Source organism: Dendrobates tinctorius, unplaced genomic scaffold (assembly GCF_039654945.1).
Source record: "Dendrobates tinctorius isolate UK_male_01 unplaced genomic scaffold, ASM3965494v1 ptg000189l, whole genome shotgun sequence".
Taxonomy (NCBI): domain Eukaryota; kingdom Metazoa; phylum Chordata; class Amphibia; order Anura; family Dendrobatidae; genus Dendrobates; species Dendrobates tinctorius.
The window spans coordinates 10,646,990-10,672,929 of record NW_027361856.1 but is presented as its reverse complement, the minus strand read 5'-3'; the positions used below and the strand labels follow the sequence as shown (position 1 = coordinate 10,672,929).

The 25,940-nt window shown below is 48.5% G+C and overlaps 2 protein-coding genes across 3 annotated transcripts; both read left to right on the top strand.

Moving 5' to 3' along the window:
* Window positions 1-1,537: 1,537 nt before the first annotated feature.
* FLAD1 (flavin adenine dinucleotide synthetase 1) lies at window positions 1,538-25,940 on the top strand. Of its 2 annotated transcripts, XM_073552380.1 has the most exons (9): window positions 1,538-1,692; window positions 12,909-13,119; window positions 21,137-21,896; window positions 22,222-22,369; window positions 22,440-22,538; window positions 22,854-23,043; window positions 23,116-23,189; window positions 24,663-24,794; window positions 24,874-25,940. In XM_073552380.1, the coding sequence occupies exons 1-9, from the start codon at window positions 1,607-1,609 to the stop codon at window positions 24,884-24,886; spliced, it is 1,713 nt and encodes a 570-aa protein (XP_073408481.1). In that variant the 5' UTR covers window positions 1,538-1,606; the 3' UTR covers window positions 24,887-25,940. The 2 variants fall into 2 exon arrangements, 1 of the variants encoding a protein (XP_073408481.1); XR_012221514.1 differs by lacking the exons at window positions 22,440-22,538; window positions 22,854-23,043; window positions 23,116-23,189; window positions 24,663-24,794; window positions 24,874-25,940 and adding an exon at window positions 21,978-22,116 and having other exon boundaries at window positions 22,222-22,357.
* Window positions 15,460-20,439, top strand: LOC141055693 (uncharacterized). Its single transcript, XM_073552381.1, has 2 exons — window positions 15,460-16,963; window positions 19,252-20,439. Exons 1-2 carry the CDS (start codon window positions 15,476-15,478, stop codon window positions 19,324-19,326), a joined length of 1,563 nt encoding a protein of 520 aa, XP_073408482.1. The 5' UTR covers window positions 15,460-15,475; the 3' UTR covers window positions 19,327-20,439.

Below are 25,940 nucleotides of genomic sequence, written 5' to 3'. Positions count from 1 at the left end.
GTGTGATCCATGCGTGTGTGAGCTACTTGTGTGTGTGATACATGCATGTGTGTGCTGTGTGATACGTGTGAGCTACTTGTGTGTGAGCTGTGATACATGTGTGTGAGCTGTGTGTGTGTGAGCTGTGTGATACATGCGTGTGAGATACGTGTGAGCTGCATGAGCGTGAGCTACTTGTGTGTGAGCTGTGTGATACGCGTGAGATACTTGTGTGAGCTGTGTGATCCATGCGTGTGAGCGTGCGCAGTGTGTGATACATGCGTGTGTGTGCTGTGTGATACGTGTGTGATACACGTGAGATACATGTGTGAGCTACTTGTGTGTGAGCTGTGATACATGCGTGTGAGCTGTATGTGTGAGCATGAGCTGAGTTGTGTGATACATGTGTGTGATACGTGAGCTTTGTGATACATGCGTGTGATACGAGTGAGCGTGCACTGTGTGTGAACTACTTGTGTGTGTGATACATGCGTGTGTTGTGTAATACATGTGTGTGTGATACGTGTGTGAGCTGATACATGCGTGTGTGTGAGCTACTTGAGTGTGATACGTGTGAGCTGTGTGATGCATGGGTGTATGAGCGTGCGCTGTGTATGTGAGCTACATGTGTGTGTGACACATGCGTGCGTGAGCTACGTGTGTGTGAGAGCTGTGATACATGCGTTTGTGAGCTACTTGAGTGTGAGTTGTGTGATACGTCTGAGCTGTGTGTGATCGTGAGCTGTGTGATACGCGCGTGAGGTGAGATACGTGTGTGAGCTACTTGTGTGTGAGCTGTGATACATGCGTGTGAGCATGAGCTGTGAGATACATGTGTGTGATACGTGTGAGCTGTGTGTGTGTGAGCTAGTTGCGTGAGCTGTGTGATACGTGTGTGTGTCGGCTAAAGCAAAAGTTGGCACAACCTGCCAGTGTTCTATGATTTGGGTGAGGACATTCATTGGACGTGGGCTGGTGAATTTTTTTTTGTGCCAGGGCTGCTTTTTGGTCTCAGCCCGGCCCTGACATCCACCCCTCCAGCATAAACTCCCATGAGACGGCCCCTCCCCCCCAGCATAATAATAATCTTTATATAGCACCAACATATTCCGCAGCGCTTTACAGTTTAACACTTTCTAAACGCACGTCATAAGTAACGTTAACAATACAATAATTAAAGCAAAATAAGACGACCCTGCTCGTGAGAGCTTACAATCTACAAATAAACCCCCATCAGTCATCCATCCCCCCTCAGCATAAACCCCTAACAGGCGGGCGCCTACCCCAAAAACAATCCCCCCATTAAGTCACAACAGATGCCCCCACCAAATACCCCTTCACCCAAGCATCAAGTCCCAAAGCCACCCAGCCACCATAATTATGCATTACGCCCCCCCAGACCAACAAGAACCTGCAAGCGTGCATTAACCCCCCAAACCCCACTAGATAGCCCCAAGTTTCATGCCCCCTCAACCAAAAATCAACCCGTTAAGTAATAAACACACTCCTGTGTGTCACTGAGGACTCGGACTTCACTCGCTGCAGCTGACACACGCCGACATCTTCCTGAGACAAAAGTCTAGTAGTGGCGTCTTCTCTCTTCCTGCGTCAGAACACGCCCCCGGAAATGACGTCATACCTGGAAGCAGCCCATACAGTCTGGCCGCGTCTACCCAGTTCCGAGTCTACTCAAGTCAAGAGATCCCTGAAAAGGTGAGGAAACCGGTCAGGACACAACGGTACACACGACATGCGGACAGCAGCTGTATACTGTACACACCACACTACTCCTGAACTTTATATACTAACTGTATACTGCCCCTGTACACTATACACTGACTATATACTGCCCCTGTACACTATACACTGACTATGTACTGCCCCTGTACACTATACACTGACTATATACTGCCCCTGTACACTATACACTGACTATATACTGCCCCTGTACACTATACACTGACTATATACTGCCCCTGTACACTATACACTGACTATATACTGCCCCTGTACACTATACACTGACTATATACTGCCCCTGTACACTATACACTGACTATATACTGCCCCTGTACACTATACACTGACTATACTGCCCCTGTACACTATACACTGACTATACTGCCCCTGTACACTATACACTGACTATACTGCCCCTGTACACTATACACTGACTATACTGCCCCTGTACACTATACACTGACTATATACTGCCCCTGTACACTATATACTGACTATATACTGCCCCTGTACACTATACACTGACTATATACTGCCCCTGTACACTATACACTGACTATATACTGCCCCTGTACACTATACACTGACTATACTGCCCCTGTACACTATACACTGACTATATACTGCCCCTGTACACTATACACTGACTATACTGCCCCTGTACACTATACACTGACTATATACTGCCCCTGTACACTATACACTGACTATATACTGCCCCTGTACACTATACACTGACTATATACTGCCCCTGTACACTATACACTGACTATATACTGCCCCTGTACACTATACACTGACTATATACTGCCCCTGTACACTATACACTGACTATATACTGCCCCTGTACACTATATACTGACTATATACTGCCCCTGTACACTATACACTGACTATGTACTGCCCCTGTACACTATACACTGACTATATACTGCCCCTGTACACTATACACTGACTATATACTGCCCCTGTACACTATACACTGACTATATACTGCCCCTGTACACTATACACTGACTATATACTGCCCCTGTACACTATACACTGACTATATACTGCCCCTGTACACTATACACTGACTATATACTGCCCCTGTACACTATACACTGACTATATACTGCCCCTGTACACTATACACTGACTATATACTGCCCCTGTACACTATACACTGACTATACTGCCCCTGTACACTATACACTGACTATATACTGCCCCTGTACACTATACACTGACTATACTGCCCCTGTACACTATACACTGACTATATACTGCCCCTGTACACTATACACTGACTATATACTGCCCCTGTACACTATACACTGACTATATACTGCCCCTGTACACTATACACTGACTATACTGCCCCTGTACACTATACACTGACTATATACTGCCCCTGTACACTATACACTGACTATATACTGCCCCTGTACACTATACACTGACTATATACTGCCCCTGTACACTATACACTGACTATATACTGCCCCTGTACACTATACACTGACTATATACTGCCCCTGTACACTATACACTGACTATATACTGCCCCTGTACACTATACACTGACTATATACTGCCCCTGTACACTATACACTGACTATATACTGCCCCTGTACACTATACACTGACTATATACTGCCCCAGTACACTATACACTGACTATGTACTGCCCCTGTACACTATACACTGACTATGTACTGCCCCTGTACACTATACACTGACTATATACTGCCCCTGTACACTATACACTGACTATACTGCCCCTGTACACTATACACTGACTATACTGCCCCTGTACACTATATACTGACTATATACTGCCCCTGTACACTATATACTGACTATATACTGCCCCTGTACACTATACACTGACTATACTGCCCCTGTACACTATACACTGACTATATACTGCCCCTGTACACTATACACTGACTATATACTGCCCCTGTACACTATACACTGACTATATACTGCCCCTGTACACTATACACTGACTATATACTGCCCCTGTACACTATACACTGACTATATACTGCCCCTGTACACTATACACTGACTATATACTGCCCCTGTACACTATACACTGACTATGTACTGCCCCTGTACACTATACACTGACTATGTACTGCCCCTGTACACTATACACTGACTATATACTGCCCCTGTACACTATACACTGACTATACTGCCCCTGTACACTATATACTGACTATATACTGCCCCTGTACACTATATACTGACTATATACTGCCCCTGTACCCTACTGACCGTATACTGCCCCTGTACACTATACACTGACTGTATACTGCCCCTGTACACTATACACTGACTGTATACTGCCCCTGTACACTATACACTGACTATATACTGCACCTGTACTCTATACACTGACTGTATACTGCCCCTGTCCACTATATACTGACTGTATACTGCACCTGTACTCTATACACTGACTGTATGCTGCTCCTGTACACTATATACTGATTGTATACTGCCCTTGTACACTATACACTGACTATATACTTCTCCTGTACTCTGTATACTGATTGTATACTGCCCCTCTACTCTATACACTGACTGTATACTGCCCCTGTACACTATTTACTGAATGTATACCGACCCTGTACACTATATGCTGACTATATACTGCCCCTGTACACTATATACTGACTGTATACTGCCTCTGTACACTATACACTCACTGTATACTGCCCCTGTCCACTATATACTGACTGTATACTGCACCTGTACTCTATACACTGACTATATACAGCCCCTGTACACTATACACTGACCATATACTGCCCCTGTACACTATATACTGACCATATACTGCCCCTGTACACTATATACTGCCCCTGTACACTATATACTGACTATGTACTGCCCCTGTACACTATATACTGACTATGTACTGCCCCTGTACACTATACACTGACTGTACTGCCCCTGTACACTATATACTGACTATATACTGCCCCTGTACACTATATACTGACTATATACTGCCCCTGTACACTATATACTGACTATATACTGCCCCTGTACACTATATACTGACTATATACTGCCCCTGTACACTATATACTGACTATATACTGCCCCTGTACACTATATACTGACTATATACAGCCCCTGTACACTATACACTGACTATATACGGCCCCTGTACACTATATACTGACTATATACGGCCCCTGTACACTATATACTGACTATATACGGCCCCTGTACACTATATACTGACTATATACGGCCCCTGTACACTATACACTGACTGTATACTGCCCCTGTACACTACTGACTATATACTGCCCCTGTACACTATATACTGACTATATACAGCCCCTGTACACTATACACTGACTATATACGGCCCCTGTACACTATATACTGACTATATACGGCCCCTGTACACTATACACTGACTGTATACTGCCCCTGTACACTACTGACTATATACTGCCCCTGTACACTATACACTGACTATATACTGCCCCTGTACACTATATGCTGACTATATACTGCCCCTGTACACTATATGCTGACTATATACTGCCCCTGTACACTATGTACTGACTGTATACTGCCTCTGTACACTATACACTCACTGTATACTGCCCGTCCACTATATACTGACTGTATACTGCACCTGTACTCTATACACTGACTGTATGCTGCTCCTGTACACTATATACTGACTGCATACTGCCCCTGTACACTATATACTGACTGTATACTTCCCCTGTACACTATATACTGACTGCATACTGCCCCTGTACACTATATACTGACTGCATACTGCCCCTGTACACTATATACTGACTGTATACTTCCCCTGTACACTATATACTGACTGCATACTGCCCCTGTACATTATACACTGACTATATACTTCCCCTGTACACTATATGCTGACTATATACTGCCCCTGTACACTATATACTGACTGTATACTGCCTCTGTACACTATACAGTCACTGTATACTGCCCCTGTCCACTATATACTCACTGTATACTGCTCCTGTCCACTATATGCTGACTGTATACTGCTCCTGTACACTATATACTGACTGTATACTGCACCTGTACTCTATACACTGACTGTATGCTGCTCCTGTACACTATATACTGATTGTATACTGCCCTTGTACACTATACACTGACTATATACTTCTCCTGTACTCTGTATACTGATTGTATACTGCCCCTCTACTCTATACACTGACTGTATACTGCCCCTGTACACTATTTACTGAATGTATACCGACCCTGTACACTATATGCTGACTATATACTGCCCCTGTACACTATATACTGACTGTATACTGACTCTGTACACTATACACTCACTGTATACTGCCCCTGTCCACTATATACTGACTGTATACTGCACCTGTACTCTATACACTGACTGTATGCTGCTCCTGTACACTATATACTGACTGCATACTGCCCCTGTACACTATATACTGACTGTATACTTCCCCTGTACACTATATACTGACTGCATACTGCCCCTGTACACTATATACTGACTGCATACTGCCCCTGTACACTATATACTGACTGTATACTTCCCCTGTACACTATATACTGACTGCATACTGCCCCTGTACATTATACACTGACTATATACTTCCCCTGTACACTATATGCTGACTATATACTGCCCCTGTACACTATATACTGACTGTATACTGCCTCTGTACACTATACAGTCACTGTATACTGCCCCTGTCCACTATATACTCACTGTATACTGCTCCTGTCCACTATATGCTGACTGTATACTGCTCCTGTACACTATATACTGACTGTATACTGCACCTGTACTCTATACACTGACTGTATGCTGCTCCTGTACACTATATACTGATTGTATACTGCCCTTGTACACTATACACTGACTATATACTTCTCCTGTACTCTGTATACTGATTGTATACTGCCCCTCTACTCTATACACTGACTGTATACTGCCCCTGTACACTATTTACTGAATGTATACCGACCCTGTACACTATATGCTGACTATATACTGCCCCTGTACACTATATACTGACTGTATACTGACTCTGTACACTATACACTCACTGTATACTGCCCCTGTCCACTATATACTGACTGTATACTGCACCTGTACTCTATACACTGACTGTATGCTGCTCCTGTACACTATATACTGACTGCATACTGCCCCTGTACACTATATACTGACTGTATACTTCCCCTGTACACTATATACTGACTGCATACTGCCCCTGTACACTATATACTGACTGCATACTTCCCCTGTACACTATATACTGACTGCATACTGCCCCTGTACATTATACACTGACTATATACTGCCCCTGTACATTATACACTGACTATATACTGCCCCTGTACACTATACACTGACTATATACTGCCCCTGTACACTATACACTGACTATACTGCCCCTGTACACTATACACTGACTATATACTGCCCCTGTACACTATACACTGACTATATACTGCCCCTGTACACTATATACTGACTATATACTGCCCCTGTACACTATACACTGACTATATACTGCCCCTGTACACTATACACTGACTATACTGCCCCTGTACACTATACACTGACTATATACTGCCCCTGTACACTATACACTGACTATATACTGCCCCTGTACACTATACACTGACTATACTTCCCCTGTACACTATACACTGACTATATACTGCCCCTGTACACTATACACTGACTATATACTGCCCCTGTACACTATACACTGACTATATACTGCCCCTGTACACTATACACTGACTATGTACTGCCCCTGTACACTATACACTGACTATATACTGCCCCTGTACACTATACACTGACTATACTGCCCCTGTACACTATACACTGACTATACTGCCCCTGTACACTATACACTGACTATATACTGCCCCTGTACACTATACACTGACTATATACTGCCCCTGTACACTATACACTGACTATATACTGCCCCTGTACACTATACACTGACTATATACTGCCCCTGTACACTATACACTGACTATACTGCCCCTGTACACTATACACTGACTATACTGCCCCTGTACACTATACACTGACTATATACTTCCCCTGTACACTATACACTGACTATACTGCCCCTGTACACTATACACTGACTATATACTGCCCCTGTACACTATACACTGACTATATACTGCCCCTGTACACTATACACTGACTATATACTGCCCCTGTACACTATACACTGACTATATACTGCCCCTGTACACTATACACTGACTATATACTGCCCCTGTACACTATACACTGACTATGTACTGCCCCTGTACACTATACACTGACTATGTACTGCCCCTGTACACTATACACTGACTATGTACTGCCCCTGTACACTATACACTGACTATGTACTGCCCCTGTACACTATACACTGACTATGTACTGCCCCTGTACACTATACACTGACTATATACTGCCCCTGTACACTATACACTGACTATATACTGCCCCTGTACACTATACACTGACTATATACTGCCCCTGTACACTATATACTGACTATATACTGCCCCTGTACCCTACTGACCGTATACTGCCCCTGTACACTATACACTGACTATATACTGCCCCTGTACACTATACACTGACTGTATACTGCCCCTGTACACTATACACTGACTATATACTGCCCCTGTACACTATACACTGACTATATACTGCCCCTGTACACTATACACTGACTATGTACTGCCCCTGTACACTATACACTGACTATGTACTGCCCCTGTACACTATACACTGACTATGTACTGCCCCTGTACACTATACACTGACTATATACTGCCCCTGTACACTATACACTGACTATACTGCCCCTGTACACTATACACTGACTATATACTGCCCCTGTACACTATATACTGACTATATACTGCCCCTGTACCCTACTGACCGTATACTGCCCCTGTACACTATACACTGACTATATACTGCACCTGTACACTATACACTGACTATATACTGCCCCCGTACACTATACACTGACTACTGCCCCCGTACACTATACACTGACTATATACTGCCCCTGTACACTATACACTGACTATATACTGCCCCTGTACACTATACACTGACTATACTGCCCCTGTACACTATACACTGACTATATACTGCCCCTGTACACTATACACTGACTATATACTGCCCCTGTACACTATATACTGACTATACTGCCCCTGTACACTATACACTGACTATATACTGCCCCTGTACACTATATACTGCCCCTGTACACTATATACTGCCCCTGTACACTATATACTGCCCCTGTACACTATATACTGCCCCTGTACACTATATACTGCCCGTATACTGCCCCTGTACACTATATACTGACTATATACTGCCCCTGTACACTATATACTGACTATATACTGCCCCTGTACACTATATACTGACTATATACTGCCCCTGTACTCTATATACTGACTATACTGCCCCTGTACACTATACACTGACTATACTGCCCCTGTACACTATATACTGACTATATATACTGCCCCTGTACACTATATACTGACTATATACTGCCCCTGTACACTATATACTGACTATATACAGCCCCTGTACACTATATACTGACCATATACTGCCCCTGTACACTATATACTGACCATATACTGCCCCTGTACACTATATACTGCCCCTGTACACTATATACTGACTATGTACTGCCCCTGTACACTATATACTGACTATATACTGCCCCTGTACACTATATACTGACTATATACTGCCCCTGTACACTATATACTGACTATATACTGCCCCTGTACACTATATACTGACTATATACTGCCCCTGTACACTATATACTGACTATATACTGCCCCTGTACACTATATACTGACTATATACTGCCCCTGTACACTATATACTGACTATATACAGCCCCTGTACACTATACACTGACTATATACGGCCCCTGTACACTATATACTGACTATATACAGCCCCTGTACACTATACACTGACTGTATACTGCCCCTGTACACTACTGACTATATACTGCCCCTGTACACTATACACTGACTATATACTGCCCCTGTACACTATATGCTGACTATATACTGCCCCTGTACACTATATGCTGACTATATACTGCCCCTGTACACTATGTACTGACTGTATACTGCCTCTGTACACTATACACTCACTGTATACTGCCCCTGTCCACTATATACTGACTGTATACTGCACCTGTACTCTATACACTGACTGTATGCTGCTCCTGTACACTATATACTGACCATATACTGCCCCTGTACACTATATACTGCCCCTGTACACTATATACTGACTATGTACTGCCCCTGTACACTATATACTGACTATGTACTGCCCCTGTACACTATATACTGACTATGTACTGCCCCTGTACACTATACACTGACTGTACTGCCCCTGTACACTATATACTGACTATATACTGCCCCTGTACACTATATACTGACTATATACTGCCCCTGTACACTATATACTGACTATATACTGCCCCTGTACACTATATACTGACTATATACTGCCCCTGTACACTATATACTGACTATATACAGCCCCTGTACACTATACACTGACTATATACAGCCCCTGTACACTATACACTGTATACTGCCCCTGTACACTACTAACTATATACTGCCCCTGTACACTATACACTGACTATATACTGCCCCTGTACACTATACACTGACTATATACTGCCCCTGTACACTATATGCTGACTATATACTGCCCCTGTACACTATATTCTGACTATATACTGCCCCTGTACACTATGTACTGACTGTATACTGCCTCTGTACACTATACACTCACTGTATACTGCCCCTGTCCACTATATACTGACTGTATACTGCACCTGTACTCTATACACTGACTGTATGCTGCTCCTGTACACTATATACTGACTGCATACTGCCCCTGTACACTGTATACTGACTGTATACTTCCCCTGTACACTATATACTGACTGCATACTGCCCCTGTACACTATATACTGACTGCATACTGCCCCTGTACACTATATACTGACTGTATACTTCCCCTGTACACTATATACTGACTGCATACTGCCCCTGTACATTATACACTGACTATATACTTCCCCTGTACACTATATGCTGACTATATACTGCCCCTGTACACTATATACTGACTGTATACTGCCTCTGTACACTATACAGTCACTGTATACTGCCCCTGTCCACTATATACTCACTGTATACTGCTCCTGTCCACTATATGCTGACTGTATACTGCTCCTGTACACTATATACTGACTGTATACTGCACCTGTACTCTATACACTGACTGTATGCTGCTCCTGTACACTATATACTGATTGTATACTGCCCTTGTACACTATACACTGACTATATACTTCTCCTGTACTCTGTATACTGATTGTATACTGCCCCTCTACTCTATACACTGACTGTATACTGCCCCTGTACACTATTTACTGAATGTATACCGACCCTGTACACTATATGCTGACTATATACTGCCCCTGTACACTATATACTGACTGTATACTGACTCTGTACACTATACACTCACTGTATAGTGCCCCTGTCCACTATATACTGACTGTATACTGCACCTGTACTCTATACACTGACTGTATGCTGCTCCTGTACACTATATACTGACTGCATACTGCCCCTGTACACTATATACTGACTGTATACTTCCCCTGTACACTATATACTGACTGCATACTGCCCCTGTACACTATATACTGACTGCATACTGCCCCTGTACACTATATACTGACTGTATACTTCCCCTGTACACTATATACTGACTGCATACTGCCCCTGTACATTATACACTGACTATATACTTCCCCTGTACACTATATGCTGACTATATACTGCCCCTGTACACTATATACTGACTGTATACTGCCTCTGTACACTATACAGTCACTGTATACTGCCCCTGTCCACTATATACTCACTGTATACTGCTCCTGTCCACTATATGCTGACTGTATACTGCTCCTGTACACTTTATACTGACTGTATACTGCACCTGTACTCTATACACTGACTGTATGCTGCTCCTGTACACTATATACTGATTGTATACTGCCCTTGTACACTATACACTGACTATATACTTCTCCTGTACTCTGTATACTGATTGTATACTGCCCCTCTACTCTATACACTGACTGTATACTGCCCCTGTACACTATTTACTGAATGTATACCGACCCTGTACACTATATGCTGACTATATACTGCCCCTGTACACTATATACTGACTCTGTACACTATACACTCACTGTATAGTGCCCCTGTCCACTATATACTGACTGTATACTGCACCTGTACTCTATACACTGACTGTATGCTGCTCCTGTACACTATATACTGACTGCATACTGCCCCTGTACACTATATACTGACTGTATACTTCCCCTGTACACTATATACTGACTGCATACTGCCCCTGTACACTATATACTGACTGCATACTGCCCCTGTACACTATATACTGACTGTATACTTCCCCTGTACACTATATACTGACTGCATACTGCCCCTGTACATTATACACTGACTATATACTTCCCCTGTACACTATATGCTGACTATATACTGCCCCTGTACACTATATACTGACTGTATACTGCCTCTGTACACTATACAGTCACTGTATACTGCCCCTGTCCACTATATACTCACTGTATACTGCTCCTGTCCACTATATGCTGACTGTATACTGCTCCTGTACACTATATACTGACTGTATACTGCACCTGTACTCTATACACTGACTGTATGCTGCTCCTGTACACTATATACTGATTGTATACTGCCCTTGTACACTATACACTGACTATATACTTCTCCTGTACTCTGTATACTGATTGTATACTGCCCCTCTACTCTATACACTGACTGTATACTGCCCCTGTACACTATTTACTGAATGTATACCGACCCTGTAAAGTTTACCTGTACGTTATTTATTTTTACAATATATAATATATATATTCCCCAGTACAGTATTTACTTGTAGCTGATGTCTGGTTATGAAGGGGTTACCTTCTCCCTCCCCCACCTCGGGACCTTTGTTCTTTTACTCTTGTCTCTCTTTCCAGGGGCCCATTGTGGTGGCTGAGTCGGTGGCTTATGTGGGGCTGTGGTGGTGTGCGGCTCAGCAGAGAGGTCTGCCGGTTGGGGCGGGTGCAGGCTCATCTTATCATGTCCTCTAACAACTTCTGCCAGCCATCGACTTCAGCGGAGGGCATCGCGCCTGATAACAGGGCTGTCACCGCTGGCATCATCATTATCGGGGATGAGATCCTAAAGGTAAGTGCCTATCCTGCGTGGCTGCAGTCACCTTTCACCCCTTCCTCCGCATCTCGCACCAGTGCCACTGCTCTGTCAGGATAAGCGATAGGCTGACTCCATGTCTGATTTCACTAGCCATGCTCCAGCATGTCTCACCAGTGCCACCGCTCTGTCAAGATGTACCGGTAATAAGCGATGTTAGATTTAACTAGCCGTACTCCAGCTCCTGCATCCCACACCAGTGCCACCGCTCTGTCAAGATGTACCGGTAATAAGCGATGGGCCAACTCCATGTTAGATGTAACTAGCCGTACTCCAGCTTCTGCATCCCACACCAGTGCCACCGCTCTGTCAAGATGTACCGGTAATAAGCGATGGGCCAACTCCATGTTAGATTTAACTAGCCGTACTCCAGCCTCCTGCATGCCGCACCAGTGTCACCGCTCTGTCAAGATGTACCGGTAATAAGCGCTAGGCAGACTCCATGTTATATTTCACTAGCCGTGCTACAGCTCCTGCACCAGTGCCACCGCTATGTCAGAATGTACCAGTAATAAGCGCTAGGCAGACTCAATGTCAGATTTCACTAGCCATGCTCCAGCCTCCCGCACCAGTGCCACCGCTCTGTCACGATGAACCAGTAATAAGCGCTAGGCAGACTCCATGTCATATTTTACTAGGTAAGGTGATCAGTATACTGTACTTTGCCAGAGAAGTCTGTGTGGGAACAGTTATATGTGGACTTCATCTGGAGGCCGGCGCTCCTCCCTCTTCCCCCTCATCTAGAGGCCGGCGCTCCTCCCTCTTCCCCCTCATCTAGAGGCCGGCGCTCCTCCCTCTCCCCCCTCATCTAGAGTCACCTGCTCCACTTATTCCCCTTGCATTTAGCTCCGCGTGCTTCCCTCATTTAGAGCCCGCATCGCCATCCTCTCCCCTCTTGTAGTGACCGCTGCTTCAACCGTTCCCATGATCTAAAGCCCACCACTCCACGTGGTCACCTCATCTAGAGCCCACCGCTCCCTTCATCTAGAACGCGCCTCTCTGCGTGCTTCGTCATCTAAACCCCTCCGCTCTACCCTAATCTAGAACTCCCCTCATCTAGAGCCCGCCGCTCCACCAGCTCCCTTACGTAAAGCTCCACCCTCTCCCCTCATCTAGAGCTCGTTGCTCCACTCACTGCCTTCATCTATCATCTAGTTCCGACCACTCCACCTGCTCCCCTCATCTAGAGCCCGCCACTCCACCTGCTCCCCTCATATAGAGCCCAGCGCTCAGTGCGTTCCCCTGATCTGAAGCCATCCGCGCCCTCGCTCTTGGCTCCTCGTGCTGACCTCATCTAGAGCCCGCCACTCCACTCAGTCCCCTCATCTAGAGCCCGCCATTCTACGCGCTCCCCTTATCTAGAGTTCACCACTCCACCCACTCCCCTCATCTTGAGCCCCCCACTTCACTCCTGTCATGATTTGCAGTCTTGCCCTGTCCTGTATTTTGTATAATATGTCATTTAACTTTCCTCTGGTTCATTTGCTGTAAATTAACCATGTCTCCTTCCCCCAATACTTGCAATGTCTTGTGATGTACCTGGACCATAATCTAATTTAGGCTTGTGTCAACAGCTAGTGGAACTTTGGCTATTGTTTTCCTAAGCAGAAGATAACCTACAATACACATCCTGTAGACTAAGTGGAGCCCTTACATTTCTAGAATCTTCTGATGGACCAAACCATTGAATAGTAGGTGTGACCCCTACCCCCCTTCAGATGGACTGATCCCAGGAGCCCTGACAATACATTCTTGCTTTAAGATCAGATGTGAGTTGGATGCTAAAAGAGTAGGACGAGGCTGTCTGAGGAAGCTTCGGCCTCTGTGTGATCGTGGTGGATTTCTGGGACTCTTAAAGGACTATGGTTTTGTGATCTGGCACAAGGATTGTCGGGAAGTGCCCCCGAATCAGTTTCCTGTGGACTTATTTTGGGACTCTGCAAATTACCTTCGTGTTGTTCCTGTTTTTTGGTCAATAAATCTGTTGGATTATTCCCAGGCCTGTTGTCCCTCCTTGCTCTGGAGAATACTCCCGTCACAAACTGGTGGCAGCGGTGGGATCAGAGCAGAAGGAATGGAGGACAACGGCCCATCAACATCTGGAACCAGCACCGCAGAGTACAAGAACTGGACTGCGGTGAACCTACAAACAAAGGCCCGTGAACTGGGAGTCAGCTACAAGGGACTCTCCAAGGAGCAGCTGATTGAGGCTTTGGAAGCAGTTCACCTGCAAGATGATGCTGAGGAAGGATCCTCACAGCAAAGAGAGGAAAGGCGGCAGTCGGAGGTAAATACCCAAAAAAGTCAGTGGGTTGTGTGGTACGAGGAGGAGATGGCCTTGCTGGGAGAAGAGGCTACCATAGAAGATAAGAGGGAGGTCATGCGCACAGCCAAGGAGAGGCAGCGCAGGATGGAGGAGAGGGCAATGCTGGAGAGGGAGATCACTTTGGAGGCAGCGAGAAGCTCCAGACAGACTGTACCCACAGCATCCCCCATGAGGGAACTCCCCAGAGTGTCCCGCAAAGACTTCAAGCCGTTTAATGAGGCTTCCGGTGACATTGAGGGCTTCTTCCTGGACTTTGAGCATCAGTGTCGATTAATGGAAGTCCCGGAGAGGGAGCGCGTCCGACATCTTGTGGGGCTCTTAGAGGGTGGAGCTGCCGCAGCCTATAGAGCTATGGACCCTCGGTTGAACTGTGAGTATGCGGAGATTAAACAGACTATTCTAGAACATTATGCTGTAACCCCAGACACTTACAGGACTCAGTTCCGTACTTTAGCCTGTGATGAGGAAGTGTCCTTCAAGATGTATGCTCACAAACTCAAACATATATGTCATCGCTGGCTGGAGGCAGAGGAGGCAATAACCTGGGAAACGTTCCTGCAGGTCATCCTAAAAGAGCAGTTTTATTTTAAGTGCCCCGCTGAGATCCGGGAATGGGTGCGTGAAAGGAGACCAGCAACAGTGGAGGAAGCTGCAGCTCTAGCTGATGAGGCTCTCACCATCAAGCCTCAGTGGAAAAAATTACTACTCAGGGAGAAAAACACTACCAGCCCCCCAACGCTGGCGGCCCCTGGTCCTTCTGCCTCCAATATTCACCATCCCACTAGACCATCAACTCATGGTGACCTTCGTGTGACTGTGCCTCGCATTACTCCTGCTCCACCTTTGGGACTACGACGTGGAGGAAGAATCCCAGAGCGCAGATGCTATGGATGTGGGCAGCCCGGGCATATGCAATTCCAATGTCCAGGTGTACGGAGGCAGAACACCTACAGACCGCCTTTGCCTGTTCATTATCTACAGACCCCCTCACCTGGAGAAGAGATGGATTCAGTGCCTGATGACTTGCCAAGTGACTCTGATATCCTGGCTTCCCTACCAGGAGTCTATGGGGTGCGAGCCCCAGCCACCTGTTCCTCTGATCTTCAGCACAAACATCTACAGGAGGTCGTGCTGGATGGTCAAAAAGTTGTTGGCTTCCGTGACACTGGGGCTTTTCTCACCATAGCCGATCCCCGAGTAATTCAACCAGAAGCAATTCAAAAGGGACCAGGAATTGCCATTGAATTGGCTGGAGGTACCCAGAGATATATTCCAAGAGCGAGTGTGACCCTGGATTATGGCTTTGGGGCCAAACAATGCATGGTCGGTGTGATGAGCGGCCTCCCTGCAGACGTTCTTCTAGGAAATGATGTGGGGAATCTTCATTGCCACTTTGTCGGTGCGGTAACCCGAAGTCAAGCCAAGAGAGCAGCAAATGTGGACGTGTACAACCCATCCATGGAAATGAGGCCACCAGAACTGCCGTCACAGCCGGTGAGTGATTCTTCTTGTGGGGATAATATGAATGTTACCTGGGATAAAGTTCAGTTTAGACAAGAAGTGGAGACTGACCCCACCCTAGCTAGTTTTAGAGCTCGAGCTGAAATAGGGCAGCTAGGGGAGAATGGAGAAAGAATTATCAGAGAAAATGGACTTCTGTATCGGGTTACCAATGCCGACTCCCTAGATAAGCCCTGGACCTATAGCAAACAGCTGATTGTTCCTCAGAAATACAGAATTCCCCTATTACACCTTGCTCATGATATTCCTACTGCTGGCCATCAAGGCAAAACCCGCACCGAGAGGCGATTGACTCAATCTTTCTATTGGCCTGGGATTTCCCAAGCAGTGGCGCATTTCTGCCGAACTTGCGACATATGTCAGCGTAGAGGGCGACCCGGAGATCACCCAAAGGCACCCCTGCAACCGCTCCCTATAATAGAAGAACCCTTTCAAAGAGTAGCTGTTGATATCATTGGACCTCTGGCTAAACCAAGTAAATCTGGAAAGCAGTACATTCTCACTGTTGTGGACTATGCCACCCGATATCCAGAAGCGGTGGCCTTGTCAAGTATTTCTGCAGCCAAGGTGGCCGAGGCCCTGGTTACCATTTTCACCAGAGTAGGATTTCCCAGTGAGATCTTGTCGGACCAAGGCTCCCAGTTCATGTCAGAGCTGGTCCAGTGTCTGTGGCGCACCTGTGGAGTACGAGCGATCCGCACGACCCCGTATCATCCCCAAACAAATGGACTTTGTGAACGATTTAATGGCACTCTGAAGAATATGCTGAGGGCCTTCACTGACAGAGATTCAAACTGGGAGAAGTACCTACCCCATCTCTTGTTTGCCTATCGGGAAGTTCCCCAGGAGTCCACTGGGTTCTCCCCCTTTGAACTACTCTTTGGAAGAAAGGTCCGAGGACCCTTAACCCTGCTCAAGGAATACTGGGAGGGGCAAGTTGAAGATACAGGGGCCCCTGTTGTCCCTTATGTCCTAAAGCTGCGAGAAACCCTGGCCCAACTTGCTAGTTTTGCCCAGAGTCATGTGCGGATGGCTCAAACCAGACAGAAGACATGGTATGACCGTAAAGCACGCTACCGGGAGTTTGTAGAAGGACAACAGGTCTTAATGATTGTTCCCCATCGGCAGAATAAACTGCAGACAACATGGGAGGGTCCCTTCCGGGTTCTCAGAAAACTGAATGACACCAATTACCTTCTTGCTTTAGATGATCAGGGGCTAAGACAAAAGACTGTCCATGTGAATATGATTAAGGAGTACCATGACCGGACCCTTCCAATGATAGCAAGCTGTCGGCTAGCTTCAGAGGACGGTCAAGAGGATGAGGACTCCCTACCTGATCTTGTGGAAGCAGCGAGAGCCCCATCCACTGTGGAACAGGTTCCTCTGGGAGATCACCTGGATTCCTTACAGAAAAACCAGATGCTGGGAGTGCTTCAACAGAGACGTGCTGCTTTCTCATCCCAACCAGGTCGAACCACCGTCACCCAACATCATGTGGACACTCAGGGCATCCGTCCCATACAACAGGCTCCTTACCGGGTACCTGAATCAGTTCGAAACACCATGCAGCACGAACTGGAGGAGATGCTACAGCTTGGGGTAATCCAGGCCTCCCATAGCCCTTGGGCCTCTCCTGTGGTGTTAGTACCCAAGAAGGATGGGAGTACTCGATTTTGTGTGGACTATAGACGACTAAACGACCATACTGTCAGTGATCCTTACCCAATGCCTCGTATTGACGAACTTCTAGACCGACTGGCTGGATCCCGATATGTCACTATCTTTGATCTCAGTAAGGGATACTGGCAAATCCCTCTGACGGAGGAGGGGAGAGAACGGTCCGCTTTTATAACCCCCTTTGGTCTGTATGAATTCCTAAATATGCCCTTTGGAATGAAGAATGCCCCGGCCACCTTCCAGAGAATGGTGGACCAGATCCTCCGGGGATGTGGTGACTTTGCTTGTGCCTACTTGGATGATATCGCTATCTTCAGCCAGACGTGGGAGGAACATCTGAACCAAGTAGCCGTTATTCTTGACCTGCTTCTTGCAGCAGGCCTAACCATTCGACCAGATAAATGCCAATTGGGGATGGGTGAAGTCCAGTACCTAGGGCATAGAGTAGGAGGAGGGAAGCTCCGTCCCGAACCTGCCAAAATCCAGGCTATTAGAGACTGGCCTGTACCCCAAACTAAGAAACAAGTTATGGCTTTTTTGGGCACTGCCAGTTATTACCGAAAATTTGTTTCTCATTTCAGCACTGTGGCCAAGCCTCTTACCGACCTGACCAAGAAAACGATGCCCCGGCTGGTGATCTGGACTCCAGCCTGTGATGAGGCTTTTAACCAGCTGAAGGACGCTCTGGTCTGTGACCCTGTTCTGGCTGCTCCAGACTACAAGAGGAGATTCATTGTGCAGACGGACGCCTCTGCTTATGGACTGGGAGCTGTCCTCAGCCAGGTGAATGCAGCTGGGGACGAGCACCCCATTGCCTACCTCAGCCGGAAACTGCTGGACCGAGAAGTGGCCTATGCAACTGTTGAAAAAGAATGTCTGGCTGTAGTGTGGGCCCTTAGGAAACTAAGGCCGTATCTATATGGACGAGAATTCACTGTGGTTACTGATCACAATCCCCTCACCTGGCTGAACAGAGTCGCTGGGGACAATGGACGCTTACTACGATGGAGCCTGGCACTGCAGCCCTATAACTTTACCATACAGTATAGAAGAGGCAGCCAACACCAAAATGCAGATGGACTGTCCAGGCAAGAGGAGCCCTGAGTCCTGTCAGCCATGCCTGTGTGTACTTAACCAGTGACCTGTAGAGGTCCCTAGTACGTACACAAATTGGGAGGGGAAGGGATTGTCATGATTTGCAGTCTTGCCCTGTCCTGTATTTTGTATAATATGTCATTTAACTTTCCTCTGGTTCATTTGCTGTAAATTAACCATGTCTCCTTCCCCCAATACTTGCAATGTCTTGTGATGTACCTGGACCATAATCTAATTTAGGCTTGTGTCAACAGCTAGTGGAACTTTGGCTATTGTTTTCCTAAGCAGAAGATAACCTACAATACACATCCTGTAGACTAAGTGGAGCCCTTACATTTCTAGAATCTTCTGATGGACCAAACCATTGAATAGTAGGTGTGACCCCTACCCCCCTTCAGATGGACTGATCCCAGGAGCCCTGACAATACATTCTTGCTTTAAGATCAGATGTGAGTTGGATGCTAAAAGAGTAGGACGAGGCTGTCTGAGGAAGCTTCGGCCTCTGTGTGATCGTGGTGGATTTCTGGGACTCTTAAAGGACTATGGTTTTGTGATCTGGCACAAGGATTGTCGGGAAGTGCCCCCGAATCAGTTTCCTGTGGACTTATTTTGGGACTCTGCAAATTACCTTCGTGTTGTTCCTGTTTTTTGGTCAATAAATCTGTTGGATTATTCCCAGGCCTGTTGTCCCTCCTTGCTCTGGAGAATACTCCCGTCACAACTCCCTTCATCTAGTGCCCGCCACTCCACCTCCTCCCCTCATCTAGTGCTCACCACTTCACCTACTCCCTACATCTAGTGCCCGCAACTCCACCTCCTCCCCTCATCTAGTGCTCACCACTTCACCTACTCCCTACATCTAGTGCCTGCCAATCCACCTGCTCCCCTCATCTAGAGCCCACTGCTCAGTGCGTTCCCCTGATCTGAAGCAGTCTACGCCCTTGCTCTTGGCTCCTCGTGCTGACCTCATCAAGTGCCCACCAATCCACTCAATCCCCTCATCTAGTGCCCACCACTCCACCTGTTCCTCTTGTCTAGAGTTCACCGCTCAGTGTGTTCCCCTCATCCAGAGCCTGCCACTCCACCTGCTCCCCTCATCTATTGCTCACCACTCCACCTGCTCCCCCTCATTTAGCGCCCATCGCTCAATGCATTCCCTTCATCTAGAGCCTGCAGCTCCGCCTGCTCCCCTGATCTAAAGCCGTCCGTGCCCTCGCTCTCGGCTTCTCGTGCTGACCTGATCTAGAACCCGCCGCTCCTCACACTCCCCTCATTTTTGGCTATGACATTATTTCCTGAATGCCGGGCTGCGTTTTGAGTGCTGCTTTGCTACCACTTGGTAATGTCGCAACCTTTTCTCACCCCATTTAGGGCCACACTCAGGACACAAACTCCTACTTCATATGTAAGAAGCTGCGCTCCATTGGTGTGCGGGTGAGCAGGATTTCGGTTATTCCAGATGACGTGGACATCATAGCGGGGGAGATTTCTGCGTTTTCCTCCCGCTACACCTACGTCTTGACTTCCGGTGGGATCGGCCCCACACACGATGACGTCACCTTCGAGGCTGTAGCTAAGGCTTTCGGAGAGGGGGTCTTCCCGCACCCAGAGCTGGTCTCCCTGGTGCAGAAGTTCTTCGGGAAGTCTGAGGCCTGGTGCCCTGAAATGAAGCTGGCACGGATTCCCGTCTCCTCCAAACTCAACTACGGCACGGACAAGCGCACTGGCGACTGCTTCAAGTACCCACTGATCAGCGTGCACAACGTCTACGTCTTCCCCGGTATTCCTTCCCTGATGGAGCGTGCTCTAGAGGGTCTGGACCACCTTTTCCGTAATGACAAGATGCACTTCTACTGCCGTGAGATTTTTGTCAACGCCGATGAGTTGTCTATCACCCCCATCCTGGAGGAAGCCAACACCTGCTACCGTAGGCACGTCAGCCTCGGCTCCTACCCCGACTGGAGCAACAATTACTACCGGGTGCAACTGACCCTGGACTCGGACTCTGAGCCCCGTCTGGAGGAGGCCTACAACTTCCTAGTCCAGCGTCTTCCCCCCGGAGTGGTGGTGCCTTTTGTCAGAGACACCGTGTCCAAGGCAGCGGCGGAGGTATACCAGCTGGCGCAGTCAGGTAGGTGTACCCTACCCTTGCTGTGTTCTATATAGCCCCCATCCAAACTATTAAAGGGCTAGCAACCCATCCTCATCCTAGGATTCGAAGTTCTGTGGAGTAGACCGATGCATTGTAATAAACCCGCAGGACAGGGGGCAGAAACAATTCTGACAATCCTTCAGCTGTGAGAACTGTTCCTTGTGTGTCTTCCAATTGATATCAAACACAGGTCTTGCAGGTAGAGCAAAAAGTCTGTTAAAAAGCTGCAGAAATTTGGTAGTGCTTCTGATTAAACTTGGCAGGCCCGGGGTCTCAGCTCTGTTAATCCTTTCTGTGTGGACAGGGTCTCCTCTTGGAGGGAAGGTTTGCTCTGCGCTCCAGACGGTGGAGGATTCACTGGATCAGTACCGCCTAGAGAATATGTGCGTGGCGTTCAATGGTGGGAAGGACTGCACCGCGTTGCTGCACCTGTACCACGCCGCTGTGCAGAGGTGAGAGGGAGGCCCAGCGGGAGGACGGCGAGACTCGCTAGGAGCTCACCCAGCTCTGCTTCATCTGCAGGCGCTATCCAGAGCGTAGGGACAAGCTGCAGGCTCTGTACATTCGCAACGTATCGGCCTTCCCAGAGATGGAGCAGTTCATGCAGGACACCACCAAACGGTCAGTGCACCGGAGTCATCACCCCAGTCCGGTTAACTGGAGCTGTGCTGCATGTTAGCAGAGCTGTGTTGCCCAGTGCTGTACTGCGTGTTGCTGGTGATGTGCAGCGTGTTGATGGTGCTGCATGTTGCCCGTTGCTGTGCTGCGTGTTGCCCGGTGCTGCGCTGCGTCTTGTTTGTGTCCATGTTGCTGGTGTAGCGAGTTGCCGGTACTGTGCTGCGTGATTGTGTTGATGTGCTGGTCATTCATGTGCACCCTCGGTATCCACTAACGCCCTCCCTCCGGCTCCACCGCTCACTCTCCTCTCCCCCGCAGGTATAGTCTGCAGATCTACACCATTCAGGGGGACATTAAGCAGGCGCTGATGGACCTGAAGGCGGAGCAGCCGCAGCTGGAGGCCATACTGATGGGGACCCGCCACACCGATCCTTACTCTCGCTCCCTGACCCCCATGTGTATGACGGACCCCGGCTGGCCCCAGTACATGCGGGTGAACCCCCTGCTGGTGAGTGAGCTTCAGCTGCTGGCCATGTGATGGGAGTTTTGTGTTATGGGTGACTGACGTGCATCTCTGCAGGACTGGTCGTACCGTGACATCTGGGAGTTCCTGCGAACGCTCTACATCCCATACTGTATCCTGTACGATAAAGGGTGAGCCGCTCAAGTCCTGTCTGCGTCGCTCCTGTTTGTTCCGTTCATGCCTATGCTGCTCCAGACCTGCCTGCATCACTCTGTTCCTGCCTGCACCGCTGCGGTACTACCTGCACCTCTCCGCTCCAATCATGCCTGCTCCGCTCCAGACCTGCCTCTTCGCTCCTGCATGCTTCATTAATTCCTGCACTGTTCATAACTTCGCCGCTCCAGACCTACCTGCATCGCTCTGTTCCTGCCTGCTCCGTTCCTGCCTGCTTCACTCTTACCTGCTCCATTTATGCCTGCACCACTCCAGACTTGTCCGCTCCTGTCCTGCCTGCTCCATTCATGCCTGCACCACCCGGATTCTGCCTGCGCCTCTCCGCTTCTGTCTACTCCTTCTTGCTTATGCCGCTCCCCTCTTGCCTGCACCGCTCCAGTCCTGCCTGCTCCTGCCAGCTCAATTCATACCTGCTCTGCTTTGGACCTGCCTGCACCGCACCGGACCTGCCCACACCACTCCAGTCCTGCCTGCGTCGCTCCTGCTTGTTCCGTTCATGCCTATGTTGCTCCAGACCTTCCAGCATCGCTCTGTTCCTGCCTGCACTGCTCCGGTCCTGCCTATGCCTTCTCCACTCCAGACCGGTCTGCGCCGCTCTGGACCTGTCCGCACTTCTCCAGTCCTGCCGGCGTTGCTCCTGCTTGTTCCGTTCATGCCTATGCAGCTCCAGACCTGACAGCATCGCTCTGTTCCTGGCCACACTGCTCTGGTTCTGCTTGTGCCTTTTTGCTCCAATCATGCCTGCTCCTCTCTAGACTTGCTTGCACCTCTCCGCGCTTTCCTGCTCCATTCATACCTTCGCTTCTCCGGACCTGCCAGCATCGCTCTGCTCCTGCCTGCTTCGGTCTTGTCTGTCTCGCTCTGGACCTGTCTGCCCCGCTCCAGTCCAGCCTGCGTAGCTCCTGCTTGTTTCGTTCATGCCTATGCCGCTCCTGACCTGCCCGCACTGCTCCGGTTCTGACTGCGCCTTTCTGCTTCAATCATGTCTGCTCTGCTCCAGTCCTGCCTGCACCTGTCCGCTCCTGCCAGCTCCATTCATGCCTGCTCCGCTCCAGACCTACCCGAACCGCTTCGGCCCTGCCTGCGTCACTTCTGCTTGCTCTGTTGTTACCTATACCACTCAGAGCTGCCAGCATCACTTTGTTCCTCCCTGCTCCAGTCTTGCCTGCTCTGTTTGTGTGCGCCACTCCAGACCTGCCAGCATCACTCTGTTCCTCCCTGCTCCAGTCTTGCCTGCTCTGTTTGTGTGCTCCACTCCAGACTTCTCTTCTCCTGTCCTTCCTGCTCCATTCATGCCTTCACCTCCTGGATTCTGCCTGCGCCTCTCCGCTCCTGCCTGCTCTGTTCTTGCGTGTGCCGCTCACATCCTGCAGGCACCTCTCTGGCCCTGCCCGCGACACTTCGATTCTGACCTCTCCTCTTTCTGCCAGGTACACGTCTCTGGGCAGCACAGCGAACACCACCAAGAACCCAGCTCTGCGGTACATCACCCCAGCGGGCGTGGAGAGCTTCCACCCTGCCTACATGCTGGAGAAGGAGGAGGAAGAGCGCACGGCCAGGAAGTAACGTATATGTGCTGCTGCCTACATGTGCCGCCATCGCCCGCTGCCTGGCCTCACTCTCCGTCTTCTCTCTCACCAGTCTGCAGGAATAGATGCCACCCCAGGAACCTGCGCAGTGGGGGAAGTGTGCATGTCATATGCCGGGGAACGGCTCGCTGACCCGGGATAATGCCGCTGTGTCAGCACTGTGTCAGCGGCTGCACACGAGGGGCTCCTCCCTCTGCAGATACTGGCACTTTCCTGCTGCTGAGCCCTCACTCTGCCCGCAGCTAATATATTGCCCCCTCTCTGCCGCCAGCCAGATGATGATCCCTCTAAAGAGACAGCGCTGTGCTGTGCCCCCACTGTGCCAGGCCGAGCCACATCGGTCCATGATCCCATTTGCTCCGTTTTCCATGGGACAGGCACTTCGGAGTATGACGCTGCCAGTGCCCCGCTACAAGAATGTCATGGGCATGAACCTCGGGTACTCCATGCTGCAGAGCCTGAAGGAGTGCCTGTACTTCCTTCTGTGCTGCTGGTGTATTAAGGAGCTGCTGGACTAGTGGGCATGTGCGTGCTGCCCACACCAAGGAGACCTTGCACCGACATCAGGCCCGCACTATTGGGACCCTGCACCGACACAGGCCCTCACTATGGTGACTCTGCATCAACATGGCCCACCGCACTATGGAGACTCTGCATCGACAGGGGCCTGCACTATGGAGACCCTGCATCGACACTGTGCCCGCACTATTGAGACCCTGCACCAACACCGGGTCTGTACTATTGACTCTGCACCGACACCGGGCCCAAACTATTGAGACTCTGCACTGACACCGAGCCCACACTAAGACCCTGCCCCTGCCCTATGGAGACCCTGCACCGACACTGGCCCCTGCACTATGGAGACTCTGCACCGACACAGGCCCCCGCACTATGGAGACCCTGTACCGACCCCGGGCCCGCACTATTGAGACCCTGTACCGACCCCGGGCCCGCACTATTGAGACCCTGTACCGACCCCGGGCCCGCACTATTGAGACCCTGTACCGACCCCGGGCCCGCACTGTTGAGACCCTGTACCGACACTGGGCCTGCCCTATGGAGACCCTGCACTGACAACGGGCTCACACTATGTTCCAATAAAGCCTCTTCAGAACATGA

Coding starts and splice junctions, on each gene's coding strand:
- LOC141055693 (XM_073552381.1), top strand. CDS start 15,476: ATGGCCTTGCTGGGAGAAGAGGCTACCATAGAAGATAAGAGGGAGGTC. Junction 16,964..19,251: donor CAGAACTGCCGTCACAGCCG/GTGAGTGATTCT, acceptor TTCTCATTTCAG/CACTGTGGCCAAGCCTCTTA.
- FLAD1 (XM_073552380.1), top strand. CDS start 1,607: ATGACGTCATACCTGGAAGCAGCCCATACAGTCTGGCCGCGTCTACCC. Junction 1,693..12,908: donor GTCAAGAGATCCCTGAAAAG/GTGAGGAAACCG, acceptor CTCTCTTTCCAG/GGGCCCATTGTGGTGGCTGA. Junction 23,044..23,115: donor TGCGGGTGAACCCCCTGCTG/GTGAGTGAGCTT, acceptor GCATCTCTGCAG/GACTGGTCGTACCGTGACAT.